Source organism: Nelumbo nucifera, chromosome 5 (genome assembly GCF_055504915.1).
Source record: "Nelumbo nucifera cultivar China Antique chromosome 5, China Antique-T2T, whole genome shotgun sequence".
NCBI classification, from domain to species: domain Eukaryota; kingdom Viridiplantae; phylum Streptophyta; class Magnoliopsida; order Proteales; family Nelumbonaceae; genus Nelumbo; species Nelumbo nucifera.
This window is the reverse complement of record NC_142653.1, coordinates 20,521,060-20,540,370: the sequence shown is the minus strand read 5'-3', so window position 1 is coordinate 20,540,370 and position 19,311 is coordinate 20,521,060. Positions and strand designations below refer to the sequence as shown.

Here is a 19,311-nt window from a genome sequence, read left to right as displayed (position 1 = left end):
TTGTATCATTTAAATTTAAATGAAATAAAATTCCTATTTGAATTGTTTTATTTATTTATTTTTTGGGTAATCCATTCAGTCTAGCCCGATTCTGCCCAGGCCTAAGGCCCGCCCTGTGACCCAACCCGGCACGACCCAAGACCATAGCACGACACAACACGGCATGAGCCCGCACGAGCATGGGCCATGGGCCGTGCCGGGCCGACCCCCAAAATTTTTACTGGGGAGGGCTGCATGGCCCGCACTTTGCACAGGCCGCCCGCGAGCCGTGCCATGCCGGCCTGGCACGGCCCACATTACACCTCTTGCTACTGGTACTTAAATTGGAATATGGGACAAGTAGCAAGTTGTGGGAGCATAGACCCAATTGCATGTTCTGTGCTTTGCCCCCATACCAATTACCAAAAGTATTAATGGTTAATCTTTGTGCATTGTTGTTAGAAATTAGGGGGTCCGTTAATTAATGGGAATAAGGTTTGGAATTGAAATCGGAAGGGTCTATATTGATTTTAATCATTTGGTCGAGTGGAATTGAAATTTCATTCTCATTTTTGCTAGAATAGCATTCTCCCATTTGAGAGAATGGTTATCCTTTTTCCCCTTGTCCATTACAACTTATTTCGATTCTGATTCTAATTATCACCTGCATCAAATGAGAAGGTGGAATAGATCATTTCAAGTTCAAATTCTGACAGATTTGGATTCTGATTGCAATTCGAATTCAATTGCGAATCAAATGGACCCTGAATCAGGCCCAACCACTGTATTCAAGCATTTGCCTAAGTTGGCGTTAGAACAAGCAAGGGCTTAAAGCTAGCTGGTTCAATCCACTTATTGCCTGGCTCTCAGTTAACTTTACTTTAGCCCCAGAAAAGTGATGGATAATCAGGTTACCAAACATATGCTGCAACGACAGCATGTCAACTTAAATTCCAAAAAAAAAAAAAAAAGATGAGAAGATGCCAGATGGCTTAGATGGAAACATCAGTGGCTCAAAAAGATGCCAGATGGGATTGAATTTGCCTCCACCATCCCCGTCCCATCTACAATTTGACTAGAAAAAAAATGAAAAAAAAAACCTTATACCAACTACATGTGTCAAGGGGTTGCAATAGTCCAAATTAAATTGGTCACGTGTCAATTAAGGAATTTTAGGCCATGTTTGGGAGTACTTAAGTTAAAAATAAGTGTTTAAAAACAAGTGCTTATTCTAATAAACATTTATTTGAATTTGACACCCAACTTTTTCAAGTAATCATTTATTTTATATTGGGTGTTTGTTAGTCTTTTTCTCTAATAAGCACTTAAATAAGCATTTGCGACTATTTTATTTTTCATTTTCTTTCAAAATTTCAAAATATACCCTTTGAAAGTACTTTTATTAAGTTACTTTTATAAAAACACTTTTATGAAAGTGCTTTTGTAAAAGTATTTTCATAAAAGTGCTTTCGTAAAAGTACTTTCATAAAAGTACTTTCGCAAAAGTGTTTTCATAAAAGTGCTTCTATAAAAATACTTTCTTAAAAGTGATTTTATAGTAGTACTTTCTTAAAAGTGCTTCCACAAAGTTACTTTTTATAAAATTTAACTAGGGATAATTTTATAAGTGGTACTTTAAAATTCAAATAGGGATAATTTTGAAAGAAAAAATTGAATAAGTGCTTATTGTATAAGCACTTAAAAAAAGCTGGAAATTTAGGCTTAAAATATAAGCCCTTATTTTTGAAATAAGCACTTATTTCGGGCCTATTCCCCAAATACCAATAAGTGCTTAATGGCCAAAATAAGCATTTATTTTGAATAAGCACTTATTCTTAAGTACTCCTAAACATGGCCTTAATAGTCCAAGGTGGCCCCATGAAAGGTGTTTCTTTTTTTCTAAGGATTAATTAATAATGTCGAAAAAACATGACACTGGAATAACTTTGACTAACCAAAACCCCTTATTTGCATGGAATTCGACTTAGGTCAGTGCAAAGCCTGTTCGAACAACTTTTACAGCCTTGTATTGGGAATATCTCCGTACTTACCTTCTTTGTTTTATTGGAAAATATTTCTAATGGAAGTTTGCAAGAGGCTATTCGAACGGTGTGGAACGAAAAAACAGCCACCCTCCAGTCAATTTTGATGAATGCCATGGTACCACCTAATTGATTACCACTTTTATGATACCGATTTTTTCTAAATACTTATAAGGCATTCTTATAATATTAGTTGATTGGTTAATTGGTTATAAGTTATTCTTATATCATGTCTTTTCGGTATCATAATAGAAAATTTAGTTTTTAATGCCTTAAAGTTGATATTGGAAGAACTTTGATGAATATGATAATGGTTGACAATGGTATTTCAAGAGTAGGGATGTGGGAACAATTTGTGAGTAGTAGATCTGAAGTGAAAGATGAATGGGCTCCCCACATAATTCAGAGGAAGTATATGTGGGGAGCGCTATGTGAGATGCCCATCCGAACTTCATCTTGTGCCCTTAGGATCTGCTATGCACGAATTGTTCCCACATTTCTACCCATGGAACACCACTATAGTGTATTGGGAATATCTCCCCATGAATGATAAGGAAGATATTTCCAAGGGATTCTAACATACAAGGGCAACATTTTGCCCCAAATAGCAACAAAAATAACTTTCGAGGTAGTTTTTTCTGAAAAATATCACATAAGAGCACTGACTTACGAGGTCTTTATACGTATGGGATGCAAATTGTATTCATATCTTTTTGGACAAAATTACCCTTCTCATTGCAAAACGCTCTCCCTTTCTCAATCTTTCATTCTCTCGATCAAAATGAGATGACCTTGGTCACCATTCAACTCTCTCTCTCTCTCTCTCTTTTGGAGAAAAACAAAAACACATATATTCGAGCCGGCTCGCAAGCCTCACGAGTTGAGTTCTAGTAGGATCGAGCTTGGTGAATTGGGCTCAAGCTCGGTTCAAACTAAGCCGAGCCGAGCTCGAGCAGCCCGTAAAAAGCTTGGCTCATTGCCACCCCTCAAGACACTCTACCCCATCCATGTCCTATTCCCGATGGTGGGGCGGGTTCAAGGCGAGGGACCCATTCCCTATCGGGGATGAGGAATCCCCAAAATTTCCCTACTACGAGACCATCATCTAAAAATAATCTAATTTGTAGATATTTTACAAATAGGATTGTGGGAATTTTGGGGTATTTTATGAATTGGATTATGACAATTTGGGGGTATTTTATATATGGAATTGTAGGATCCTTGGATTATAGGAATATGAGGAAAACTTGGAGATATTTTAAAAATCAATATTAAATCTATTGATATTTTACTAATTTACCATCGTGTTTGAGAAATTATATGCAAACCCATCCCTGATTTGGAGCAAAAATATTTTCCCCATTCCTATTTAAAATTCAAAAAACTTACCCTATTTGGGGTGGGATAGGGTAGGGTCCTAATTTTACAAGGAAAATTGCTATCCTTACAATTCTAATAATTTTCTATAAGTAATTAACTTGGAGTAAATTAAATAACAATAAATTACAATATTTTCTGATAATTTTCAAAAATTATTGAAATCGTTGTTGATTAACAAAAATGTATAGTAAAACAATTATTTACAATAACAATAGATTAATGTAAATTATTTACTTTTTAAGCCTAAATTATTTACTATTATTCAAAGTGATGTAATTATACTAAATTTATGTAATTATGGTAAATTACATTAATTTTAAATAAAAGTAAACCATTTGTTGTTAATTAATGTAAAACCAAGTATGGTTGCATTCAACCAAGTGGTCTAGATCGGTGCTGATAGATTTAATAATTTTCCTAATTATTTAATAATTATTTATTAAAATAATAATAATGGATTGTTATTTAAATAAATATGAAATAATTTCCTAATTTAATTTTCCTAAAATTTTTAGTAATGATTTAGTTGAATATCCCTAAATTATTTGATAAATGTTAACTATAATTATTGATTTTATGGAAATTAGTAAACTACGCTAATTGGTAATATCATTTATGAATAAATAATTGTTGTAAAATGTTAATGAAAATTTACTAAAGTGCATTGATTAACGTAAATTATGCTAAACAGTAAAAATTTGAACATTTATTAATTAACCAATGGTTAGTTTTCACTAATGGTTGGTTAGTTTCGAGTGACCAACTCCCTAACTCGACTAGATCAGTTTGGCTAGCCAAAAAATCTCTAGATAAACTAAATTGCGTAGTGAAAACTCCTAATTTCAGCTAAATTAATAGTCTAATCTCTAACAAATAACAATAGTTTAACCTCCAATAATTATTGAAAATTTATAGCGAAAATACACGATTGTTGAAAATATATTTATAATGAAAATAAAATAAATAACTAATAAAAAGCTTTAATACCTCTAAGTTATTTAATCTAATTCCACTATATCAATAATATTTTTTTTCATTTATTTATATTTTATATTCTTATTATTGAATATTAATAAATCTATTATAATTAATTTTATGTTTTTGATAATTTTTTAAAGTTACTATAGAATTGTGTTCTTTAACCTATTTTTTGTTTTTAAATAATTTTTAAAATATGATTTAGTATTCAAGTTTTTATATTGAAAACATTTAAAATTTATTTAAAAAGTATATAAAACATAATTAATACCCTGCCCCACCTCAAATAGGGCAAGTTTTCTCGAATCATAAATAGGGATGAAGAAGAGATAGGGTGGGGATGGGAAAAATATTTTTGCCCCAAATCAAGGACGGAGAAGGAATAGGGTTTGCATATAATTCCCCAAACCCGATGATTAATTATTAAAATATTAGTAGATTTAATATTGACTTTTAAAATATCCCTAAGCTTTTCCTCATATTTTAATAGTCTTAGGATCCCACAATTCCATTTATAAAATACCCCCAAATTTCCATAATCTAATTCCTAAAATACCCAAAATTCCCATAATCATATTTGTAAAATATCCATAAATTAGATTATTTTTAGGTGGTTGCCTCATGGTGGGGAAAAATTGGGGATTCCCTATCCTTGATAGGGAATGGGTGCCTTGCCTCAAACCCACCACGCCTCCAAGGACTGGGCGGGGATGGGGTAGAGTGTCTTGACTACGGGGGCGTGGAGCAGGGAGGGGTGCCGCATCCCGTGCATCTTACAGGGCCCCACTAGTTATAATTTTACTTTTGTGCTTTTGATAATTATTTTATAGTTATAACATAAGTTTGTTATTCGATCTATATTTTGTTTTTGAAATAATATATAAGATATGATTTAGTTATTAATATTTAAAGTATTTAAAAATTTGTTATTTATAATATTATTTAAATAATACCTTTATTTAAAATTTTCAAAATTTAATTATTAATTAAATTTAATAATCCATGAAATTATAATTTATATTATTATTACATAATTTCGTTATTAATTTTGTAAAATATAAAATTATTATTAATTCAAAAGTTATAAAATCTATTATATTTATTATTCTATTCTTAAGATTTTTTTTTTAAATTTATTACATGATTTAATTATTTTAACTATTTAAAATTTAGTTATGTTAAACATTTTATTATTTAAATATTTAAATAATATGTAAAATATTTAACCTTTTTGTTATTTAAATTTAATTTTTTAAAGTTATTATGTAATTTTAAATATTTTTTTATATAATTATTTAGATATTTTTAATATTTTGTTATTTAAATAATTTTTTATTTATGTTTTAAAACATTATTTAGTTATTAAATTGAATAACCTATAAAATTATAATTTATATTGTTATTACATTATGGATTTCATAAAAATATAAAATTATTAATAATATAAATATTATTAAAGCTATTATAATAATTTTTTTGTGTTTTTTAATAAATATTTTAAAGTTATTACAAAATTTAATTATAATTTTTAAATAATTGTCAAATGCTTTAATTGAAACTTTCTTTATATATACATATATGAAAAGTGTGGGAGATGATAAATTGGAATTAGAGATAATTTAGGAAAAAATGGGGTATATTTAGTTTCCTAATAAAAAGGAGAAGAAAAAAGGTGAGAAACCATGTTAGGTGGCAAATCCTAATGCTTCTAGAGAGAATCTTGCACCCCATCTAGAATTGCTTTGTTTGGGTAATGGAGCAAGGGGATCATTGCTGACATGGCAAGCTCTACTTTATATATATATATATAAGCCAAAAGTTCCCCTTATGGGTTGGAACCCCTATTTCCAATGCGCAGTTGTAATATCGTGTAGGTAGAGATGTGGAAAGCCCCATCTGGTGTAGATCAAATGAATAAGATTGGAGTAATGTTCTCCGACCTCGGATCTCCTACCTATGCTTATTCACACGACACTACAGCTGTACTTTGGAAACATCTCCGGATTCATGTTCTATCCTCCGTTGTACAACATGTAAGGGAGTGGCCTTTGGGTGTTGAGGACCAACATCTTGGGCTGCTGAGAATGTTATTAAGCATGACACATCAATCCATCAATCTGCTGCTTAGACCGGATCTGCTCCTCACAGAGCATGCCTCACACTAATCTCACAGGCACATCCCACCGTGCAGTGACAACATTTCCCATGAATAATAATATATAAGTGCGGGAGATGTTCCCGATATGTGATAGGATATGCCCATAAAATTAGTGTGAAGCGCGCTGTGTGAGGAGCAGATCCAGTCTCATCTTATTGGTCAAAGGAATATTAAGGGCAATTACCTTACGTCCATGGTACTGTCTCATGCCCAAAAGAAAAAAAAAAAAAAAAAACTTCCAACACCCAAAGTTTTACCATTGCCGACTGAATAGTAGCTGGACCCTTTTGACTCCTCTATTGTCGTAGTTTAAATTAAATTTAATCTTATTTTTAGGCTTAAAAATATTTTCAAGAAATTTATTAAGGGTATGCGTGGTTTATAAAATATGAGAGAGAAACAGCCTTGATAAATATAAAGTTAAAGGGAAAATTCTTAAGGTTCTGTTCTATCCTATTTTCTATCATACAAAACATAGCCTAATAAAAAGAAAATTTAGCTGGACATAACCCATTTTAATGCAACAATGGATGCGGGGTAAAAATGTAATTACAATAATATTTCTTTTAAGTTTTAACCAGTGGGCTTAGTGGGGTAACGTGCCATGCGATGGAAACAGTCCAACAGCCAAAATGTTCTTATCATCGTAGGCATTGTTTAGCCATTGCAAATGTACTCAAGTAGAGCATATACCCAAGGGGGGATTCGACAGTGGGATACCCTCTGGCTTCATGGATTCTGTCAAGAATGGTAAAGATAAAAGAGAGAACAGGAACATTAAGTTTTCAAAAAGCTGCATCCAAACATGACCTTACCTTCTTTGTATGATTGTTTCCTGTCTTGATTTACCTAAGAAAGACATGAAAAAAGGTGATCTGAGATAGAGTTGTGGCAGAGTGTACTGAGAGGAACGCTAACCACTATATGTGTATTGTACATGTACCATGGTTCCAAAATTCTGTCCAGTTGAATTGTCCCACTCATCTAAGGAAAATAATGGGTCGCCCCTTCTGGCGTTTCAATTTGCAATAATTCCCTCTTTCACAAAATCCAAACATTCAAAGGTTGGTGCAGTCAGGAACCGTCTGTTTTCGTATGCGAGGTCGTCAGTGCTCAGTTGCTAGAACTTGGACGGTTAAAACAAATACTTCCGCTGAATTCCAAGTCTCTCAGTAGTCAGTACCAACTTTTCTGCATATTTGATCAACTTGGGAATACAGATTATTTAGCTATCCTTATTAATAACCCAAATGCATCGTTCTTAGTTAATATCTTATTATTGCCAATCCATTTGATGTTGGTTCAGTCAGGAGTTGGGCGTGTTCAAATAAGGGATGATCATGGGTTGGGCCGGGTCAGGGGTTGGATTTAGTACATAAATATTAATATTATATTGGTCCAAACTAGGTTGGGCTTTGGCTTGGCTTTGGAGCTATTAAAAAAAAAAAGGGTATGAACCTCATTTTAATTCCCTAGATTTGGTTTGGTTTGATTTATGCCTTCTTTTATAAATTAAGGCCTTGCGTAAAACGGTAATTTTCATACATGGGTTGACTCATGTATCAACATATCAACTTATGAAATTAAAATTGTTATATAAAATAAAATATATTTGTATATATAATATATTATTATTATGGAAATTGTTCAAAACTCATCAAGTCAATCAGTTTTTATTTTTCAAAATTCACTATCCATTAGAGCACTCTTAAAGTTTATTGACCCAAGTTGTAAAATGAGTCGAACATAAAAGAAGATAAAATAGTAAATTAGCCACATCTGTTAGTGAAGTTAACATTATCTTATTGATATGGTGAGTTTTAGATGTTTTAAAAAGTTACCATAAATTTAAGAGAATCGGTGAAAAAATCATGGTAAATTTTAGATAATTTCCCTTATTATGATAAAGCAAACTCTCCACGTTATATGTCAGTAGGCTCGGATTTAACAGTTATACATCATGATCCATTGTTTTATTCAAGTTGTCCTAGAGATAAAACATATACAGTTAAGCAATTGAACAGTAAAGGTCTTGGAAAAATGGAATACATTTATAAAAGAATCCTCCCTTATTCTTTTCTTACTATACAGTAGTACATGCTTATTTATCACGTACCGGTACCGGAACCTTCTGGAATTTTTCGCATCTGTCTCTTCACGCTTATCTCTCGTATATCTTTTTTTTTTTTTTTTTTTTCCTTTTCTGGTCTTGCTTGTGATTAGTTAAAGCGCAGGATGATATAAGTTTTTTGCCTTTCAACCGCATGCCATGCTCCCTATTTATTTGCTTTTAAAAGCTGATGTTTGAATATTTGCTTTTGCTTTTAATTTCCAAGCAATACCAGCCAGATCACAAAACAACTATGTGCTTAGGTGTATATAATTCAATAATCATGTAAAATTACATGTTGACGATCAGCACTCAGCAGTGACTCCAACTTATTTTTATATCATCATATCACTTTTCTTTTTGGCTAATGAAAGCGATGTTAATGTTAATGCAAATGACAGTCAGTATCCTAAAAATGTTTTGGGTAGATGATCCAATGGGCCGGGTAAAGAATATTGCTAAAGGGCCCCATCTCAAACCCTGATGCGTGTGAAATCGGTTAGCGGTGGGTGTGGGTTGGGGGGGGGGGGGATTGTTTGATGGATGGGCCCTCTGTCCAAGAGAAGAAGCATGTATTTAATGGAAGAAGGGTTGGAACTTGGAAGCCTCTAACCCTTCAATTCCCAAGGCTTGTCTCTGTCCATTTCTTACCAGAACCTCTGAAAATCCATAGAAAAGTTGTCTAAGCCGATAGAAGCCCATCTGACTGAGTAGATAGATTGATGGGCCAGGTGAAGGACCCCTGAGAGAAAAAAAAAAAAAAAATGGCTAACTGCCCTGACTAACTGCTGCCGAGTGCTGATACACAGAGCCGCGGAGTGTTGATTACAGGGAAGAATCAAGAATTGGTGTTGGTGGTAGGGTGATAGCGTTGTTGAATTATTGATTCATTAGTCAATATCAATAAAAGGGAAAGAATGGGGAGAGAGAAGAGAGCAGCACCCCGTCCCGCCACTAAAGAGGAGACAATTAGAGGTTTATAGCGTGGTAGCTAGACGTCATGATGCCAAGTGGAATATATCTTTGATTACATAGGACGGCTTGTTGGTGGGTTTTCTTTCCCCATCCGGCGCAACTTTTCTAGTCCTTAGTCCTTACTAGATCTAAGTCTAAGAAGCAGCAACGGACTGTTCAAATGTTGGCCCTGTTGGCTGTTTGGGGTCTTCGTTGCTTGCTTTATTGCCGTGTCTACTGTCTACTTGATACACCATTAAAATATTACTACTTTAACATTGTCTGGCAGATAAAGATAACGGTACATAATCACTGGACCAATCCCAACCCTTTTCTTTCTTTATGTCTTCAAACAGAGCGAGAGGGACTGAGATTCTGAGAGATAAGGATTTAATAGTGAGCAACTATACACACATACCAGTATGTGTAAGTGTAACCCCATTTGGGGGCTTTTGAGGAGAAGAATGTTTATTTATAATTATTGTTTCTCACAATTATTTTAGCGTAGCCTGGTCAGGTCTTCTGCTTCTATAGGCCCCAACACATCTGCATGCATGCAGGAGGGATCCACATTATGTACACGTGGCACGTGGATTGGTACTTATTATTTTATTATTCTGTTTGTCGGTCCAAGCCGACATCATCGGCTTATCTCGGAAAGACGAGGTGTGGGCTCCACAGAATCCAACGAGCCACATAACATCATGATTAGTCAGCATGTACCGAAAAGGGTGAGGACACATGGTGGGGGTTTTGGTTTTTCTTTTTACTTCATTATTCTTTGTCTTTTTTTTTTTCTATGGATGAAACTTAAAAGAGATCAGAGATGTCTAAGCAAAGAAATCGGCAAATCCCATAGAATTATGGATTACTTAAGATTTTCTAGACACACGAGCTATCATAATTAACAATATTTTAAAATAAACAAATGGGGTATAGTAGAGAATATGGGTGTGTTTGTCTAGGGTTTTTGTCTTGGGTAGATCGTCGTTGGTCGTAGTTTACAAAGCGAATGGTTGGAGAGCATCTTTGGGAAAGCGGTAGTATTCCCGTTTCTTTGTCGAACCAGGGACGCCAATCTCTAGACGATCTGATTCTTTGACAGACAGAGTTTTGATTTTTGAATCTTTTGGGTGGATCGAATCTGTCGACATGGGAGAAGGAGAGAGAGGAGGAGGGGGCCGGGTTTGGTCGGGCTCGGCGATGATGGGGTTTTTGGGTGGGTTACTTTTGTTTATTATTTTTTTAATTTATTGTTTTTAGCTTTTCTTTTATGATTTTTGCTTTTTTTTTGTCTTTGACTCGAGAAGGATTTTTTTCCTTCTTTCGCTAAACCCATGAAGGGATGTTGCTTTGATGATTGCAGAGTATATTTCGTCTTGACACTTTTGTTTTTTCGTTTTCCAATCAAAATCTCCGGATCTTCGATCAATCCAGCTTGTGATGAAGTCTAGATTCGTGGTCGAGGTGGCGATGATGACGAACTGACTGGACTCTGATAATACGGGATGAGATGTAACGAGTCACGTGATTAAGCAGTACGGAAATAAGCTTAAGACTGGCCATGGGAGAAGACTGAAGACCGAAAGAGCGGCCATGGTAATGTAATGGACCAAGGAATGGTAGGGAGGACTGGAAGTGTTTGGGATTCTGGAATGCAGTCCAGAGACAGACAGAGACAGTGCAGACTCAGAGAAAAGGAGAACAGGGGAATTGCTTACTACTGGTAGATCGATAGAGATGGAGTGGAGATGGAGATACAGAGAGAGAGACACACACACACACATGGAGATGAATGCATGTATTTCCCTTTTCCTTGGGAGGCTGGCAGTGACAGCAGAGCAGAATACGGATACGGACACAGGTTTGATGTCTTTGTTTGAGGCTACGCCTCGTGATCGGAGAAGGCAGATCCCTGGAAGACTGTTCCCGGGAGTCACGTGGGTTCTTTTGACTACCCAATGACCAACCCATCTGCCTCTCTGACTCGCATTGTTTGCTGCGCCTCTACTACTCCCTTCTCTCTCCATCGCCATCTCTCTCTCTCTCTCACACACACACAAAAGTGTATACATTTGAACTACTTCCACAACTACAAATTAGTAATTACCTGTATTACCAGTGGCAGTGTAGCACTAGTTATAAATACTTGGCAAGCAAAACAGGGGCCGAGGGGCGGAAGAGACCTTCTCACTCATCCTCACACAGGCTGTTTCACTGACTGCCCACCTGACTTGTCCTTCTCTGTATATATTTACATGTAGTCCCGGCAGTTTTCTTTCTCTATCTCTTCCTCATCACTCCCTACACATCTCCATCTATAGTTTATTCATTTGTAACCAAATCACGACAACGTGGATGACTGGGAGTGCTGACTGGTCTTTCGCCATTATATTAGCTTTTAAAGCTAACAGACAACACTGATCTCAGGCTCTCTCAGACCTCTCGTACACTCTCACTCTTTCTTCCTATCCTTTTCAAAGCTTAGATTATTACATTATTTGTCTGTCACTGTGTTGCTTTCTTGTACTCCTGCTACCGCTACCATAACTTGACTACAAATACTTGCTTCTCATTTTTACTGGTACTACTTATTCATTCCCTCTGCTTCTTTCTTTACATCCCTACAGCGGTTTCTATTCTCATTCTCCATCCATTTTTCATTCGAACTCTCCCTTATAATGCATACCCTTTCGACCTCCCTTTCTGTACTTTGAACTTCGAGAGAAAAAAAGGAATACCCATCAAAACCCAATACCAATATAAGAGAGAGAGAGAGAGAGAGAGAGAGAGGTAAACGAGAGATGCATCGGTGCAGCAGCCCTCACTGTAATACGACGGTCGGTCCTTGCTCATGTGGTGTTTTCCACCCTCATCAGGGAAGCTCCTTCTCCATGTTATTCTCCATGGCGAACCACAATCCAATCGATGAGATGGACACATACCCGATCACTTCCTCTTCAGCTTCTGTGGACTGTACTCTCTCTTTAGGAACGCCATCCACCCGCCAAACGGAAGATAAATCGATAGGTCGTCACCGACGGTCTGGCTCGTCGTGCATGTCTAATCTTTGCTGGGATATATTTCAGACCAAGCAGCCTCCTCAATCATCAGTGACCCATAAGAGCAGCCGAGGAGGTAGCAGCAACACTGGCGCTGTACTCAATAACTTGAATGGGGATCCGCTCCTGGCTCGAAGGTGCGCCAACTGTGACACGACATCTACACCACTTTGGAGGAATGGACCCAGAGGCCCCAAGGTTAGTCTTTTTCACTGGTATATCACCGATATTTAATTGTTTTCTCTTTTTTCTTTTCCTTTTCCTTGTTGATCGTGTTCATTGTCTGCTTCTTTTTCTTTTTTTTTTTATTGTTTTATATTCGAATTGTGAATTGTGATATTTCGATCGTTCTCCGGGTGAGTATCCAACGATTGTATTTTGGTGCAGTCGCTTTGCAATGCGTGTGGAATCCGTTACAAGAAAGAAGAAAAGCGAGCAACAACCACGACAAACAGTACTGCTGCTGCTTCTGCGCTGCTCATGGAGCCACAGCAGTTCATGAGCCATCAATACCACTCATGGACTCACCACATCCAGACCCAGAAGATAGCATCCATGTCCCCGGCTCTGGGTAATGAATTCAGGTTCATCGAAGACGACGATAGAGATTCCAGCACCACTGGTATTCCTTTCCTTTCATGGCGTCTCAATGTCCCGGATAGGCCAAGCCTCGTTCATGACTACACATGAAGATGATGATGCCAATGATGGTCATCGTATACTTTTCATTCTGTTTTTTTTTCTCCGTCCTTATAGATAGCAGATGGAGTGAAATAGCCATAATTATATGATGTTGTTTAACTTCTATCAGTTCTTTAATTTCTATTGGGTCCATATTACCTTTCTTGCCTGCTGCTCTTGTTCTTCTGGATCGATAATCCTTCCATTGAGCGAAATCCTATAATATATAATATTTCTTGTTCTTGTTCTTGTTCTTGTTCTTGTTCTTGTTCTTGTTCTTCTGGGTATTAACGTGATAGGATTAGAATATTTATGCACACGACTACTGATCTACCAGTCGTTGCGGAGAAACTGAACTTTGTTCGTTTTGTTCGTTCACTTACATGGATGCAACTTAGCTTACCTCTGTTCTTTTTTGGTCCTTTTTTTGTGGAATGGTATTGACCAAACTCTGGGCGCTGGGTCGAAAACGACTGTGATTGCGATCTGATCCTACTAAACTGCTTTGGTAATTGCTACAAATTGTAAATCCAGAGGCTCAAAATGATGAAGAGCCCACACCAAAATACTGCATCAACATACGACTACTCTCAGTCTCTCAGCCATCTAAAACTTTGGAAGAGTTCCACTAGATCTTCTGAACATGAACAACTGGCAAGCTAAACTTTTGCCTTTAGAGAAATGATGATCGAGTACTGGGGTCCCTCACAGAAGGCCGAACTTTTTTGACATTGGGTTGGAACTTGGAAGCTAAATACGCCATATCCCACCTTGAATGGCCCAAGTCCAATATGAACCAATCCAATTGTTATGGGGCCTCTTAAAGTCTTCAAGTCTTTGACTCCTTTGCTTTTCCTTTTCCCAATTCTTAAGATTGGGCCTACAGCCGTGTATGGATAACGGGTTTGGGCTCCAATTACTTGTACTTCCACATGTCCCGTGCTAAAAGGCTGAAACCCAACGTTAAATAGGACCCACTGCGTCAAACGGATAGTCTCGGATCCGAGATTCACCCCAATTCATCTGCCAAGGATATCTTACTATAACCTCAATTCGATGCAGCATAACAGCAACATGGACCTAGCCTTGTGTTCATACTCGGTCTGATAATCAATCAGCACGAGTAAGTTGGATTTACCAAAATAATACCCGTAGGCGATGTTTGGTTTGAAAGAAAAAGTAGGGAAAGGTAAGGACCTCATTGCAAACACAGCTTTAGGGATTCCCCAAATGGACCTCATTGCGGCCTGTATGATATAGAAACTAAGTTAGAATCGTCTGGGAGGTTGTTGAAAAACTCAGTAGCCAGTAAAGAATTGCATCCGAATAAAGAAAAGGCTTTGGTAGGTGGATAGCGGAACTCAAGGTTTTTAATTGCATGAAAGCTTGGCTTTGCTCTAAATTTGTTTAATTTTTTGGCCAACTAGAGGGTTTTCTATGAGCTATTCTGCCACTTGAGAAGGATAAGGTATTTAAGTCCACCCCCCCCAACCCTAGGATTCTTTTGATCAAATTAATAAAATTTACAGTGACCACCACTCAACGAGGGTAAATTTTGGGTAAAAAAATTTGCATGAAAATTTGGCATTTGTTCCATGTGCACTAAGGGGTGTTCTAAAACATGAATATTTTGTCTTCATTTATTTTTTAAATTGCCACACTGCCCACAAAAAGGCAAAAACACATATTTAAATGTACTTTTGTTTATTTGAAAAGCAAAAAACAAGTTCATTTTATTTCAAAAAAAAAAAAAACAATACATGATTTCGAAACCATCAAAATAATAGTTTTTTAAAACATAAATAAATTTTGTTGTATATAAATTATGGGGTGTATGCCTATGTGTATGATTTTGTTTTTCCAAACAAAAAACAACTGCAACATCAGCAAAAACAGTCATTTTTGTTTTCAAAAAATAAACCAACCATGTTGCCAAAATATTAAATAGTTAAATGACAATATGCTTCTTAATTAAACCAATAATCCAAATGCGTTTTTTTTTCAGTATTGAAAACAAAAAACACACATATAACCAAGAACATGTTTTCTGTGTCTATAGTTTTAAGAAACAATTTTTTTGAAGCCGGTTTTAAGAAGCAATTTATTTGCAAACCAATTGGTTTTGTTTTATTGTTGGAACTCGCAACTAGAAAACAATTCGCATCAGAGATACCCATCTAACATTTACTTTTATTATTTTAATATTTTAAAAATCATTTAGCTGAATTTAAAAACATGACCCACATTACCTCTGTCAAGAGTTAGCTTGGATAAACTATCAAATTTACGCTTTATTATTTATTTATTTCAAAGTCAACAAATGGTTCTATAAAGGCAAATGGTAGTATGCGAAAATTTATGATATGAGGAGTTGAAACTGTGGTTTGGAATTTGGAGATGCAAATTCATACATATGATCAAATGAACCCTAAGACAAATCAAAACGAAGTATCTTGGGTTTGGAATTTGGGGATGCAAATTCATACATGTTGACAAAACACCTAGTAAATGATTATACTTTATCTGATCCTAGCTGGCTAAAGAACATCTATGGTACTGGAAAGACGTAGTATTAAAAGAGTTTTGACCAATAAAACCACTCCAGTGAATTTTGATGATTATAACTGGATTGGTCATCTCTTTTATGATACCGGTTGATTGGCATCATGTCTTTTTGGTATATCATAGTCGAACCCAACTCGCTAACATTGTAGGCATTATGTTACGAAAGGAATAGTTTTGTGGTTGGTCCTGATCCAGGAGTTCCTCCTAATACATAACATTGTATGAAGGCCTCAAAACACATCACACATTATGCATCCTCAAAGCCCAAACCCAAGATAATATGTCCAAGGTAGGTAGGCGTTACCATAAGCCCTTTGTTGGATTGTTTTACTTTCTTTCTTTCCTTTCTCTTTTTTAAAGAGAGAGTGGTGGTAGTCATAGGGATTTAAATACAAACCTATTAAAAATTGAGAACTCAATTGATCCATGACCTGTAAAAAACAGGATCTCCCATTAATTGTTCATTCATTATTTTCTTAGGCATTCTACCCCATGGTGCTTGATCATGATTCCCAAGAGCTTAAGGCTATGATAGGTTTAATAGAAAATGGACAAGAAACAAACAGTTGATAGAAAGTATTTTCTATCAAGCCAAACGCGACCTAAGGGGTAGGAAGTGGGATTTCCATGTCTAGATGTACAATTCCTAGAATTTTACCCTAGAAATTAGATTTCACTGAGATTTTCTCTTGAGAGTAACAAAAGATCTTTTTTTTTTAATTGCTCCAAATTTTCCTAACTTCAAGAGAATCAGGATCCAAGACACATCACTTAATAGGTGTAGGGATGCAAATGGATCGGATCAGATTTGAATCGTGGTATATTTGAATTCAATTTGATCAGATCTCACAAATATTGATTCAAATCCAAATCTGTTAAGAATGTCGGATATCCGAATATGATCCAATCCAATTTACTTTAAAAAAAATAATCAATTATTAAAAGGAAAAGAAAATATAACAGTTTATATAAAGAAAAACAAAAAATACAAGTATTCTTTTAACTATTTCCATCATATATACATGTGTTTTTATAAAAACAAATTTACAAAAATGAAATATAAACGCATTTACAAATACATAAATCACATACACACATATCAGATTCTTTTGGATTGGATAGGGGTGATCCAAATTCGATCCAATTAAAAATTGGATCTATCCGATCCAATTCAATCCAAAAATACGATAAAAGGATATTCAAATTCGACAAAATATAATCAGATTTTGGATTGGATCATTTGCATGCCTAAATTGGTTGTCTAGATTTCCTACTAACTTTAAGGGCAAATTTCTTAAACTACCCCTAAGGTTTAGGAAATTGACTAACTATATCCCTATTGTTTTAGTATTGTCTTAAAGTATCCCTATTGTTTTTGACAATTGTCGTTATCAGTAAATTGTAACAAAAAAAATAAAATATCAAATTTACCCTCCATTATTTCTCAAATTTTCAAAATAAAACCCAACTCCTTCTAACCAATCTATTGTGGGCAACTAAAAAAAGGAGAGAGTTTTGAAATTTGTAACATGGGTAGGAATGTTTTGTGGGTAACTTGGTTTGAAATTTGCATTTATGAAAACTCGTCCTTGGCAGACAGGAGAGAAAGGGGAAAGGAATGTTTTGTGGGTAACTAAAAAAATGATTTATTTTAATGGAGGTTAAGATTTGATGAGTTGTTGGAATGTTAAATCTCATGCAACATGGGTAGGGATAGGTGGCGTATTTTAATTGGATTAACAGAGAAGAGAGCAGATTACAGTTAGTAGGAAAGGTGACCTAATACAAAAATCAACATGCTTTGGTGCTCAATTGTACAAGTTAAATTACACCACTTCTGAAATGTACCCTATACACTCGTCTTACGAACAATAGTGCAAATGTGATTGCAGGCAACTGGGCGAAATGGCTATATACTAAAGCAATAAAGAAGGTAGGTCACCTGGTTCATATGGAGTGGCCCTGTTTTCTAATTTCTATAACAGACAAATCAGAAGAGTCCTTGCCTCCGATTAAACAGATGAAACCCAAAAATGAGTAGCCACCCTATACATCTCCCATCCCTCTATATCATAATTTTCAAGGCGCTAAGGTGGATTAGGGACAAAATTTTAAGTTTTTATTGGTTCAAGTTTTGAAGTCTTTAAAGGTATAACACAGCAATATAGAATTATATATTGATTAGACCCTAATAAATAAGAAAATAATAAAAAGAAATTAGTATATAAGTTTATAAAAAACGAATATTTCAGTTTAGAGAAAATTTCTAATCAATACCCTAACAAATAAGAAAATAATAAAAAGAAATTAGTATATAAAGATACAAAAAAATGAATATTTTAGTTTAAGCCGCGTTTGTTTAAGGTGTAAATGAGAACCGGGGTAAACTTTACACCCCGGTCCGATTTTGCTGACGTTTGATTGAGGTGTTGTTTTACATCAAAGATCAGTGTAAAACTCCGCTCTAGGCATGTTTTACATCAAAATTCGGTGGAAAGTTACCACCGATGAAATCGATGTAAAACTCATCTTCTCCATCAATGTAAAACTCCCTGCTCGCACCTCCTCTCAATCGCTGCAACGGTCAAATAGCACTGACGTTTCCTCTTGGCGACGACACAAGTATGATGACTCTAAAATGGCTTGCTCTACAAGATTTTGGTATTGGGTCTAAGTAAGGGATGCCTATCAGTCTCAAATTTGCGCCATTGAAGAAACCATCGTGGTGATCTCCTCTTCTTCTCTAGAGAAGCCAGCGGAAGCCAAAAAAAGTAGTCGAAGAAGCCCTTGCTACCCTGACTGAACCAGAGAAGAAAGAAGTTGTCGTTGTCCCACTTCCACCACATGAGGAGGTCTCCATCTGGGGGATTTCGCAGCTCAAGGATGAGAGGAGCGATGTGATTCATGTGTGAGACAGACAAAATCTCCGTTGTTTCTGTTTTTGGTTTCTCTTCATGATTTTCGCCGATCCATGCTAATCATGTTTTCCTCTCCTTTGGTCATCCCTAACAACAATGCCTCTATCGGAAAGCCTGTTCTGGCACTCAACCTCGACCATTTTGCTGAGTTTATAGCGAAGTTCGGACACACAGCCTGAAGCATTATTTGCCTCTTCCTTCTGTCCTTAAAAACCCTTTTAAGATTGCTAAAGGTCCTCTCAGCTCTGCTGCTGGAAACCCAAGTCATTTTCTCTGAAGCAAGAATACTTGTTTACTTTAACAAGATCTATGCTTTTCAATGTAGTCGATTGGTTTTGCTTTGTTATTCAATTAATCAAGGTGAGCCTCCAAGGGTGCCTTATGGCTTAGGTGTCACCTTGACAAGTGACAACTATGCTTTACATGTACTCTGCACATAAGTCTACATTTTTAGAAGTAAAGATATAGGCCAAGAAGAAGAAGA

The 19,311-nt window shown here is 35.7% G+C and overlaps 1 protein-coding gene across 1 annotated transcript; it reads left to right on the top strand.

The window, feature by feature from the left end:
• Positions 1–11,122: 11,122 nt before the first annotated feature.
• On the top strand, positions 11,123–13,597 carry LOC104595673 (GATA transcription factor 18-like). The gene is made up of 2 exons (XM_010256511.3): positions 11,123–12,861; positions 13,051–13,597. The coding sequence occupies exons 1-2, from the start codon at positions 12,406–12,408 to the stop codon at positions 13,351–13,353; spliced, it is 759 nt and encodes a 252-aa protein (XP_010254813.1). The 5' UTR covers positions 11,123–12,405; the 3' UTR covers positions 13,354–13,597.
• Positions 13,598–19,311: the final 5,714 nt, after the last annotated feature.